Source organism: Apis florea, unplaced genomic scaffold, assembly GCF_048593485.1.
Source record: "Apis florea isolate Af1SG1 unplaced genomic scaffold, ASM4859348v1 contig_3195_pilon, whole genome shotgun sequence".
NCBI lineage: Eukaryota > Metazoa > Arthropoda > Insecta > Hymenoptera > Apidae > Apis > Apis florea.
Window position 1 is genome coordinate 544330 of NW_028256722.1, and position 13574 is coordinate 557903.

The window sequence follows — 13574 nt, forward strand, 5'->3', positions numbered from 1 at the left end:
CACCAGGATTCAATTTCTCGATAAGCAAAAGCGATTCTGGGATACGATCGAATGAATTACTTTAAACTATGAATCAATTGGTGATTCTTCGTACGATTCAGTTACAAAAGATCATTATAAACGGTTAAATTTATCATAATATTTTGCAAAATGATCGGCTGTTCATTTATATTTATCTATTATAATGTACAACTTTATTTCCATTGTACTGATTAGATACATTTTTAAATATGTATATCTACGTAATAAATTTTTCTAAAAATAACTTTAATAATAGTTTCAATTTAATTTATTCAATTCATCTTCACATATTTCCTTGAATTATGTATTTCATTCTTGAGAAAGGGATACTCACTTTCTTCTTCGAACTTGACCTCCTTTTCACAGTATAATTACGCGGTATAAAAAAGTATCATCTCATAGAATATCTCTCCTTTTTCCCTTATTGATCATTGGAGTTCATCGAACCACTTGTAATTATTTCACCGATAATGAATTCTTCTATTAAAACTACATTCATGAGAAGAAGAAAGGAAAAAATGAAATAAAAGATACGGCATAAAAGATTGATAAAAGTTCTTTTTCGTTTAAAAAGGTAAAAAATGATTCAGATATTATTGGATATGGGAAAAAATTGTTAAACGAGTAGAGATTGGTTATTATCTTCTCTCTCTCTCTCTCTCTCTCTCTCTCTCTCTCTCTCTCTCTCTCTCTCTCTCTCTCTCTCTCTGTTGATTTAAAAAAGTATTTGAATAAGCTTGTAAAAATAATAAAAAAATTTTATTCTATATTTGTTATATTCCAATATCTGTTCTCATCTTTCATTTCAAATTTTCATCAAAATTTGTAGATATATTATTATTAATTTTAAAAGATCAACGTATTAAATGATGTAATGACAAAAAAATTTCAAGAATTTTATATAGAAAAAAAATTAATTTGCATCAATTATTCTGAAAAATTTCTTGTAAATTATCTTGTTATTTCACATTGACGTATGACGTCTATAAATTTTATAGACATAATAATTCATAGAAATTTGAATATTTATGAATATATTTTTATCCTCGCTAAATTTAACTAAATTTAAGCAGTGCGAGAGAACAAGTAGTGTTCTAGATGATTCATTCCTGATTCTAGGTAATCTAACGTGACAAGGATAAACTTATGCCACGAGATGAAACTCCGCTAAGAAAGAGCGACCAAAATTCCCGTTAGTTAAGATTTCTTATTCCATTTCTACTACTCGACAGATTCTTACCATGTAATCTGTGTCCTATGCTTTTCGTATATTCCACATATTTAATTCATTTTTAGTTATATTTTAGAAAAAAATTCAAAGATAAATTATCTATATTCCAGAATTTTTTCATATTCTTTTAAAAAAAAATTACTATAATAACATTTCCAGTTCCAAAAGATTTAACAAAACACATCTAGCACATCTAATTATCCTTTAGCCAGAAAAAGTACATAATTACGTAATAATCGGTCATAGAGAATGGGAGAGAACATAAATTCAGGGAGCGTAGAATTCACGAAGCAACGTATGCGGTAGTTAACTGTGGGAGTTGAGTTCAAGGAAAGTCGTTAAGGCGTTTAATGCACCCTTAAATATCGTCCACCGCGTGATACGTGTTATCGTAGGTCACACGTGACACAAGAATTTGCTGTATCACGTTGGAAAAGGGGGTCAAGTTCGAGGCGGAAAGCGAGCAAAAGGTTCTGGGGTCGAGATGTTGTCAAGACGTGGCGCGCAGGTATGTAATAGGCGCTTTTCACGCGGCGGAAGTATCGATTTCATCGTGGCTTCGCTAAATAATATATTAAAACCGCGCACGCAACAAAACCGAGGGGGATTATTTTACCCTCTTATTCCTTTTCTATTGAATTTTTTTCTTTTTTCTTTCTTTTCTTTTTTTTTTTTTTTTTTACAGTTGTAGATGAAACACTTGCACATTTGACGGATTTATCATTTAAAGTTTTAATTTTAAATAAAGAAGAGGGATTAAATGCATCCTTTATCCTTTTCGTGTTATTTTAAAGAAAAATCCAAATGCCAAACATAAGAAGCGAAAAGCAAAATGAATAATAAATAATAAATAAGTAAAAAAAATAAAAAACCCGAATCTTCGAATTTTCTAAAAAAAAAAAAAAAAAAAAATCAACCACCAATTTTGCTATAATATACTATAACTACGAAAATCTTTTTAAGAATAGACATGAGGATCGTGTACCAAAGAAAAAAAAAAAAGAAAAGAAAGAAAGAAAGAAAGAAAGAAAAATTTGCATACGAGGAAGCAACATGTGGCGTAGGAATAAGATTTCAAGAGTGTAAAATGCACGGTTTACGGTGAGCAGCTGTTAAACGTGCATTATGTTTTCGAAGGTGGAACACGCGTAGGCGAGATCGTAAAGAACGAAAGTCGAGAACTCACTTTCAAGCTTGGAAAAAGAAGCAGGTGTCGTGGCATCGATCAGAGCGAGTGTCAGGTGCTTCAAGGCGGCATCAAAGTCAGCGTGGACCTTCAGCATCAAGCCGAGCCGTAGGTGAACCTCGCAGGCTCGTGGAAATCCTGGTTCCACCCATAGCACCTGCTGGAATGCTTTCACGGCCCTGCAATCAGACAGAATTATTTTTCGTTGGATTATTCTTTTATCCGCACGTTATATAATTGTCATTGTTGATACAATTTCTTGCCTCGATTTATTTCTTTATATCGAGTGCCATTTTATTCGCTCCACTGAAATTTCGCTTTTATTCATTTTTTTTTTTTTTTTCTTTTATTTCAACACATCTCACCTCAATTTTACTTCAATTCCTTATTAAAATTCCTATCAGATTGACTTCAGAATATTAATAATCTTGAATGTCATTTCATTAATCATTTCCATTAAACGGTACTTCAATTTACATCACCATTATGCAATATTTCTTTCATCGATTTTTCCTTACCTATACACTCCATTCCCATTCCCAGAAAAATCTATAATATTGCACCCCATCTTTGTATCGCTACTTTAACTCCACGTTTTCCAGTCATAATAACTATTATGCAAAAAAATATATATATATATACCTTGAAAATCTCTTTCGAAAAAAGAGTTCGATCATTGTGTTGGACGATTCGAGTGGAAGAAGATTATTATCGAAATTTATGCTTCATAAAAAATTCAGGGTTAAGAAATAGATTCACGCGAGGAACGTCTAATCGCGTGCATCGAGTGCGTGCACGAGGATGGACCGGAAGCGGTTAGTGTTCCGACTCGTCACGCGACAAGTTCGGGAGAACAAAACCAGCTGGGGGCAACTGGTGAACGGGCAACAATAACAATTGCGCAGTTGTTGTACGTGCGGGTAAACGAAGTCGATCTAATTCGATGAAGAAAAAACCGGAAATCATCGTCTCCTAGCGACATCGACGAGAATCTAGAAAATTAATATTCTCACTTGCAATGGGATTTTTTATAAAATCCCAAGTATAAAAGTTGGGAAAGTCGTATTGGTCCTTTCTAAAAAAAGAGTCACGAAAAAATATCAGATACAACTCTTGTTGAATTATGGAAAAATCAAAATTGTAAAATTGTTAATGGAAACACGTGCAATCGTCTCTATGCTAAATTTATATAAGTTATCCATTCGGAAAAATATCAAAATGAAATTCACGATTTTTCTTCTAAAAAAAAAATCTAATTTAAAACCCGACGAAATATTTTCAAATCAATTTTAATCAAAACATTTGAATCTAAAATAAAATTAACAAACGAATCTCGACATTTACCAACGCGAGTTATTTCTCGTCAGAAGAAGAATGAATCATCGGCTTTAACGAATGAAGCGCGAGGAGAGCGCGAATTCCAAGTACGGCTATGTACGGGTGTCATTTTATTTCGGCTTTTGGAACCGCTGGATCCAAGCCAATGTTAAATCAACGCACACAGATTGAGCGTTGCAGCGGGGATGGTTCGTTGCTCGGCTTCGTCCGAGATGGAGTGTACACGTATATTGGATGTGTTAGCGGACCGCGTTTTCCAATGGATTTTCGTCGCACTTTTCCGAAACCGCCACGGGGAAACCAATGGAGTAACAGGTTGCGGTAATGTTTCGTAACCTCGTTGCAAAAAGCATTTGGAAAACGTTTTCCTTCGATTCCAATTGAAATTGGTTTATCGTTTCTTCTACATCGATATCGACACCGGAGTAGAATTTTATGGAATTAATTAAAACACGCATTTCTGAACAGAAATACTAATTATTAAATATAAAAGTAAAATTCATCATGTTTTTCATCATGTTTCGAATTTAATATTTCGTATTCTTTCTTAGAATCAATAATTCCAACTTTTAAAATTTCCCATTCACACAAGGAACCAATTTAAATTGGTACAATTTACCTATGTAATTTCTAAATCCACTCAATCTAAGAATTTCTAAAAAAAAATGAAAAAGAAAAAAAAATCAATCGCCAAAAATGAAATCAGATAAACATTCAGAGACGCGCAATTCCGTTCCAGATCGGAGAGAAGAGGGAGCGGAAGTAACGAGTACGTTAATTCCGACGACAAATTAATTGAAGCTCGGCTGGTGTGCTGGCGCGATGAGAAGTAGAGCGACCGAGATGGAAAAAGAGGAAAAATAGTGGAAAAGAGAGGGAAAAAGAAGGAGGAGGAGGAGAAGTGACGAGATGGAGAGAAGGCAAAGAGATCGGTCGGTCGCCTTGGCGTAAAGGCGGTAGTAAATTCATTCACAAGAAGCTATTCATTCATCGCTTCATTCACTCCGCGTTTCCTTTCGGGGTTCGTTGTCTTCGGGAATGAGTCACTGTTACACGCGGCCGACCACCCGTGTGGGAGAGAAGCAGAAATGTCACTGACTCGTGGAGAGTTGCGAAATAATGCAAGGGAAACGTTCGATCGACACTTTAAACCGACGAAAATATCATCGATTATGTAAATTTTTCCTATGTATAATAATTTGGAAACAGTATTGTTTTTCTCACAATTGAAATATACGCGTGTCGAGTAAGTGGAATATCTGGGAGAGAAGCAGCAATTTATGACGCATGTGTCGTTCGATATATTTCACCATCCTCTTTAATTTCTTCCCAATCGAAGTAAATACAGCGGATCTTTTGTATTTTCCCTTTTGCCTGAAGAGAATTTTTTTTCGAAAATGTGCGAGATGGCTTTTTTAAAAGTAATTTTTTTTATCGTCGATAACGATGAATGATCGAACAAATAAACGATACATCTAAAAAAAAAAAAAATACAAGACGTACGACAAGTGTCATTTATTATACCCGTTAATCGAAAGAGATAATCGTATGGATGAATGAATTTTAATATTGAATACGAAAATTCGCGATTTTTAACGCGTTTTATTATTGATTCGAAAGAAATCGCTGGTTTAAAAGGTTAAAATTATTAGCGAAAGAACGGAATAACGGGCGAAACGGAGCTGATCTGTGACCGACCTATCTCAACCATGACGAAACAGAAACGAAATCCGATACTGATTCTGACGACTGATGTCGCTTGTTTGCTAGTCTCTGCCATTGACCTGGGTATTTATAGGTTGAAACATCGATTCAACAGCGTAGAACAGTTTGTTACACCGCCTGTCGGCTGAGGCTAACATTGATATTCATCATCACGATTGAGAAAAGAAAAAAGATGCAAATCGATAAATCGTGCGACAACCAAAACATACGTGAATGTTTTACGAGCAACATCCACGTTTTAACACCATCGTAAACGCGATTCAACATAAATTGCGATTTATTCGTCGAACGTTGCTTGATTTAAACGATCTAGCATAAATATTTCAAAGAATTAAATTAATCAGAGTATAAAAATAATTATAGAACAATTACGTAATTCAAGATATTTTTAAAGGAAGATTTTGCCTGTAAACATTACAAATTCTTCTTCTGTACATTTTGTTATCAAGATTCGATGTTAAAAATTGTATTTAAATAAAATTAAAAATACCGTATCGTTGTATCTACATAGATAATATAGTCACTGAAAATATTATATAAAAAGGGAAAATGAAAATATAGAAAAATATTTATCGAAATAGATAAGACATTGATTTATATAATAATCGTAAATATTATATTCGTAATTCTTGAAGTAAATTAAATAAAAAATTTTCGACATTCTCAACGTGTCCCTTTTCGAAAAATATATCACAATTTGCAATGTTGATATAGTAGATCAACAAAGTTGAAAAAAAGATTACTTTATCGAAAGCTTATAAATAATATTAATCGTAAAGTTTCGAGTTGACGTTTCATACATCAATGTTAAAATAGATAGTAAAATAGATAAGGAAAAATTTATGATAAGAATTCAAGTTGATCATAAACTAACTAAATATTATATAAATTTTTATAATTCACACGAAAACAAATATCTAATCGATACTCTTTATATAACCAACAACATATTAACTTTATAACATATTATCTCAACATTTTTTATAATTCTTACTTTTATCACGTAGAGAACTCCATCTTTCTTTCTCCTAACTCCAAATGATGAAAACTATCTCCTACATTTATTCATTCCCCACGATCAACTTCGATCAATGATCGAACAATCGAGATTCCACGATTCAGCTCGTCCTAAACTAAACGTTCCGCTAGAACCACACGCGTTGCGACGATTCAGCGAAGAGCAGGAACCAAGCAATCATCCTCGAACAAATTTCAACGTTGAATCAATCCCTTGAGAAGGGGGAGGAGTAGTAAGCTAAGCAGCGAGCTGTTGAAGTGGAATCTAAATGAAGTCATTAAAGCCGGGACGAGGCTCTCTCCTCGTTTATATCTTGGCGAGAATCGCGAGGACTTTCTCCGGTTATCGTAGACGGGGCCGCATTTCGGATTTCCTGCCCCCGGCCATTTCATGCGTTGAACGCGTGCAAAAGCAATCCTCCGCGTCACGATGCAGCAGCCTCGAAGGGTGCATTTTAATGCGCCCTTTGCTCGCCAGCCCGCTTTAACACCTCATAAATTAATTACCATCGGTATGACCTATTAATGGCCGTTTTGTCGACGGCGACGAGAGAGCGCTCGCGGCGTCGACCGCCCGAGACGATGCTTTTTTTTTTATCTTACTCTTGTTTTGTATATTTGAATAGAGAGAGAGAGAATTTTAAAAGATTCGAAAAAGAATTGTGAATGAAAATTGTTGTCCTTTATTTTTTTTTTTTTCCTTCTAAGATCGATATAAATTGAACAGGAACGGAGATTTAAAAAAGATTTGAATCGAGCCTAATAAGCCTAATATTCAATTATCATGCACGAACAATGAGAAACAAGTTGCAATTCTCCATTCTTACTCTTGTTTTGTATATTTGAATTAAGAGAGAATTTTAAAAGATTCGAAAAAGAATTGTGAATGAAAATTGTTGTCCTTTATTTTTTTTTTTCCTTCTAAGATCGATATAAATTGAATAGGAATGGAGATTTAAAAAAGATTTGAATCGAGCCTAATAAGTCTAATATTCAATTATCATGCACGAACAATGAGAAACAAGTTGCAATTCTCCATTCTTACTCTTGTTTTGTATATTTGAATTAAGAGAGAATTTTAAAAGATTCGAAAAAGAATTGTGAATAAAAATTGTTGTCCTTTATTTTTATTTTTTTTTTTTCCTTCTAAGATCGATATAAATTGAACAGGAACGGAGATTTAAAAAATATTTGATCGATAGCTTATAAATCGAGCCTAATAAGCCTAATATTCAATTATCATGCACGAACAATGAGAAACAAGTTGCAATTCTCCATTCTTACTCTTGTTTTGTATATTTGAATTAAGAGAGAATTTTAAAAGATTCGAAAAAGAATTGTGAATAAAAATTGTTGTCCTTTATTTTTATTTTTTTTTTTTCCTTCTAAGATCGAGATAAATTGAACAGGAACGGAGATTTAAAAAATATTTGATCGATAGCTTATAAATCGAGCCTAATAAGCCTAATATTCAATTATCATGCACGAACAATGAGAAACAAGTTGCAATTCTCCATTCTTACTCTTGTTTTGTATATTTGAATTAAGAGAGAATTTTAAAAGATTCGAAAAAAAAAAATTGTGAATGAAAATTGTTGTCCTTTATTTTTTTTTTTCCTTCTAAGATCGATATAAATTGAATAGGAACGGAGATTTAAAAAATATTTGATCGATAGCTTATAAATCGAGCCTAATAAGCCTAATATTCAATTATCATGCACGAACAATGAGAAACAAGTTGCAATTCTCCATTCTTACTCTTGTTTTGTATATTTGAATTAAGAGAGAATTTTAAAAGATTCGAAAAAGAATTGTGAATGAAAATTGTTATCCTTTATTTTTTTTTTTTTTTCCTTCTAAGATCGAGATAAATTGAACAGGAACGGAGATTTAAAAAAGATTCGATGCTTGTTCTAATATTAAAATATAAGTAGGTTATACGTAGCTTATAAATCGAGCCTAATAAGTAGATATCCAATTATCATGCACGAACGCGAACAATGAAACGGAGGAACAAGTTACATTCTCCGCGATATAATATATATGTTTATAGCATTACATATTATGTTGTCAGTTTGTATCTCGGCCATTCTTGCGCAATAATAGCGCCATTCTCCCTCCACGGGATCGCACGAATCTCCTTATATCTTTGTAAGATACCGTTTCGACACCCACGCGACAATTGCAATTTTCTCAGCGCAATAGAAATTTCCTTTTTTAAAAAAAAATAACAAAAACAATTGTTCGTGAAATCGGAGGCTGATGCACGATCATCATGCTCAATATGAAATAATTGCACGTGTTTGAATACTTTTGTTTGGACGATAAAAAGAAAAAGAAAAAGAAAAAAATAATAAAAGAAGAGTCAACAAAAATGAGATCACCGTCGTGTCTCCCGTGTTAAACACGTTAAATCTCGATACGCACAAATTCTTGTTTACCTTTGCTTGCACCCTTGTCAACGTTTCGTATCGCGCTCGTTATAATAGCACTCCCGCGATTCTTGGCGATACGGAGAGTTTTATGGTGGCGCGGAATTATCCGCCCACCAGTATTCGCCAGAGATCAAACGGGCGAACCGGTCCGATTAAAAAACGTATTGGTTTCATTGGTCGAAAGAAAATTCAAAATATTTGCAACACTTTATTGCCACGCTGTTTCAATCTATGTTATTTCTAATGTATTTTTAAAAATACTGCCTACACTTAACACTTTTCAACATCTTGTTGTATGTTTATTACTCCTTCGATACTCCTTCGATATTCTAACAAAACCAAAAAACCCACAAGCATCGTAATGATAAAGTAAAACCGTTAAAAATAATCTGTCCAAAGTATCCGTGTTAATGCAAGACGACGAAATAAAATTCACTCGATTCCGAAAAAAAAGATTCGGAGCGTCGAAAAATAAAAATCGAACTTCACTGACCTAAAAAATTCTCAATTCTCTGACCTTTTTTTGTCGTGTGGCGTGAACGCGTGGAATTTATCAGCGAACGTTTAATTGCAAAAATAACGCTTTTTTCCAAGAGTCCACGCGGTATCGTGGAGAGCGTGGGCGTGGGTGCACCGGATATAAAAGCAGTGGCGCGTTATGGCGCGGGCTCTGGAAAAAAAAAGGGATAATAAATGTGCATCATTCAGAGAACTCGCGAGGTAGAATGAACCCATACCACGGATTTGTATGTGCCTCGTTACTTTCCATCTCGCTTGCTTCTCTCTCTATCTCTTATTTTCTCTCTTCGTTATGCAACTGTTTTTAATCCCATTCAAGCGGAGCTGGCACGCGGGAAAGTGAAATATAACAAATGGATGATCTTCGCGAGTGTAAATAAACGATTTTAAATCGTGGTTCGGGCCGTGATTAAATTTTAGAGTTAAATTTTTATCCATTCAACGATCCTCGTCTCTCTCTCTCTCTCTTTAATATCTTTGATATTATTTTCTCCGGAATAGGAAAATAGGTCGATCATCCACGCAAAAGTAACATTGCATTGTTGTTGATTTGGAGAAAATTTCAAAAAAAAAAAAAAATCTCCAAAGTTTCGACGATGATAGATCCAAAATTTTTCCCTCCACCCTTCTTAACATCCGAGAGTCCTACACGTCGTATCGTGGGATCGTAGACAATGGCGCCCACACCGCACGAGTGTCGGGACAGGAAGGCTGTCAGAACGACAGACGACTAACAATTTCCTAGTGACCCACATAGCGCGCTCGTCGCCCCACGTTGCGCTCCCACGCACTCGTCACGCTGCATCGCGTCGTTGTGTGTCTCTGCGTTTCTGCACGACCTCTAGACACTAATTAACTCTGAAACACCCTTAAACCTATGCTTTCCGATACTTCCATTCAAGGAAGCGTCGTTTTCCTAAAGAGATATTAAATTTTAACTTGTAAAAATTTGTATCGTTATCGAACGTTTAATTGTACGAATTCTTAAATCGTCGTTTAACCAATATTTTCCATTTTCTTGTTTGTTTTAGTCGTGAGCAACGTAATGAGATATAAATTATACGTTCCCTTTCCACACACACACACACACATATACACCGAACAACTCTATTATTCGCTTCGAATCTATCTCTCCACGGGTCAATCTCTTTCCTGATCGAAAGTAAAGAGAATATTTTAATACAAGTCCCTTGTCCAATACAAGGTTTGCTCGGTTAGATCCATCGACATCGATGATTAATAACAGGAAGCGAATGAACACTACCACTATTGCCAACTTTCAAACATCCCGCGATACTTGTTAACAATCTTCAATCTCCCTCCGCTTCGTAATAAACTACGAAGGAAATATAAAAAAAAAAAAAAAAAAAAATCTATCGCGCAACCAGCATTGTCTTTGCTAGAACCCGAGTTTCTATCTATCGTTTCCTGTACATGGTCACGCGAATGTTCTATCCATTTGAACCACCGTGTCAAGGAATTCTTCGCCTTTGGTCATAGAGAAGTTTCACCTAAGGGCGACTTTACTTTTACCAGATACTAAACTTCGCTTCGAACATTTCACAAGATTCGTGTAACACCATCTGTGCAATCTATTTCTAACTTTTGTCTGTTTGTTGTTTGATCACACTTTTGTCGAATTCACAACGATACTTTTGTCGCCGACAATCGTTTACAAACGTTCAACTTTTTTTAAATAAAATATCGAATAAAATTACGAGCAATAAATACATCGGACACGCTCGATTAAAGATCGAAATGTTCAAGAGATCTACGTGTCAGGCTGATTAATGAATATTATATACACACACATACGCACTTTTCATACGTTTTTATCCGCCAAGTGTCCCATTTGTAACGTTTAATTTAATTGGATTTATCGAAAGGGATCGAGGCCGGGTATCGATTAATTTCCAACACACGTGTGGACGGGCTATCGATATGACACCGCGAACGCATCGTGCCTGTTGCAAGTTAGCTTGCATTTGCACCTGCATCGGTCATCCAGCTGCATCCAGCTGGATGTCTCTCTTTCTCCTCTTGTTTTTTTTCAACCTTCCTTTCGATACTTTCAAAATGCAACGACGGTTGCAACACTCGACCTTCCCCACGGACGACATTTCCTCCTCTTTTTTTCCCCTTCAACCGACCGACCAACCGTCCTTTCTTTCTTTCCTTCCTTCCTTCCTTTCTTTCAACTTTATATTTAACGATTCAGCGAATCCTTCATCCTCGAGAGAATCCTTCTTTTCCATTAAAAATCTGTTGCGCAGAATACGTTTTTAACGATACACAAGAAAACGATTTACAAGAAAAATAATCAAACATTTACACCACTCGTAAATGTAAATAGGTATTCGTTTATCAATTTTCACGAATTGAACGAAAAACTCGGAGTATTTTCATTAAAGAGGGAAATCAAACGATACATTCCCTCTATGTAAATTGTTCCCCATTGATGGATCCCGTGGCATTGTGATTTTAGAGGAAACAAAATGGTATTTGAATTTACTTGTTGACGCATATCGAATTAAACGTTGCCTTTAACGCTATTCCAAATTCAAAATCCTTCGAATCGAATCGAAGTAAAATCAGCGAGGAAAAAAAGATCGACCTGAAATAACCTCAAACCTTCGCCAGAGTCGAAAATACACGTCTCCGATCAATATTCGTCACGACATTAAAAAAAAGAAAAATTCCTCCAAACGTCCCAATAATAACAAAAATCACCGTGGTCTCGCCCACGATTCCGTCTAAATGCGTTTTCCATGTCCTCGTGGACGATTTTATTGAGCAAGTCAATGGACCGGTACATAGGCGCGTCGCGCACAGGACCATGTAACACAGGTATGCAGAATATCGCCGATTCGGAGCGCGTCTACCAAGACTAGATCGTAAATTGCGACAGACGAGAGAGAGACAGAGGCGAGGGTCCGGCGCGCTTTCGTAATGCCGCATTGTTGTGCAGCTGGAAATTGCCGTACGATGCAACGTGCGCAACGGTACTCCTACTACCACCAACGCTATCTTCCGTCCAGGTTCTCCGTGATGTCGACAGCGTATAACCCGGGCCATACCGGGTGTATATCGCGAATTAATTCGCCTTCTTACGATAAAACGTGTATATATATATACATATACAGTTATGACTACGCCACGCTAGGCCGATGGAGTGGATCCAACAAGGAAGTTCGATGGTGCTTTTTGCGGTGGAATACGCACTAGGTAACGGTAGATGGGTTCAACGTACTGTAGGTTTATTTTTGTAGATAAAGTGTTGGAATGATTGAAAAAAAAATGTAATGCGGCGAAATGAATTTCATGCATTGCGGATTGGAACGCGAAATTGAAATGTAAATGATTCTCGTCCAAGAGGAGAGGAAGCATTATATTTGTGATTCATTAAATTTAGTAAGGAAAGGGGAATATATTAATTTTGATGTCGAGAAAATTTCTATATCTTTCGTTTGTGCAGCGACGTTATTTCGAATCCAAAGTGGATTTCAGGGAATAAGGGAAAGGGGGAAAAAAATTCTATGGTATTTGAAAAAGTAGATAGCCTCTAGCGATAACTCCCTAGACAGGTTAGATAAGGGAAATGCGTATACACACTCCACTTTATTTTCGGTTTATCTTCCCTGATAAAACAGGGATAACTGTACTCGCCTAACGGATATTGGTGGAGAGACAATTAATCTCGCTGCATTGTATCTATTACTCGTCATTTATTTGACTATTTATTCTCGGTTATCCGCCTTTCCTAATTTCTCCAAGGATCAGTAAAAATAAATCTTCTCCTTATTTATTTTCTTCATAAATTATAGTAGTTAAAAAAAAAAAATAAATAAATAAATAAAATAAAATAAATGTATTGCTAACAAGTATTATTTATTTAATTTAATAAAACATGAATTTTCAATGATCATTTGCTTTTTTATTAACGCGCTTCAAAGAAGAAAAGAAAAATTCCTTCGCACGATAAAGAATTCCAAAAGGGAAAGTAAATCCTGGCCTTGCTCAACAGTTAAGAAAGAAAACAAGAGCCTGATATTTATAACCCAATTCGTACGTCCTCTGATTATTTCGCAAATTACAATCAAAT

General features: G+C 35.2%; 1 protein-coding gene across 5 annotated transcripts in view; it reads right to left on the reverse strand.

The window, feature by feature from the left end:
* Utx (Utx histone demethylase) overlaps positions 1-13574 on the reverse strand; it is a 113589-nt gene that overhangs the window by 41217 nt on the left and 58798 nt on the right. For all 5 annotated transcript variants that reach the window (XR_015292709.1, XM_086910672.1, XM_086910671.1 and 2 more), the window contains one exon: positions 2439-2617. Coding sequence is in view for 4 of the 5 variants with exons in the window: in XM_086910672.1 (XP_086766798.1) it covers positions 2439-2617 (179 nt within the window). In the remaining variant the exon portion in view is untranslated. The remainder of the gene's footprint in view (positions 1-2438; positions 2618-13574) is intronic.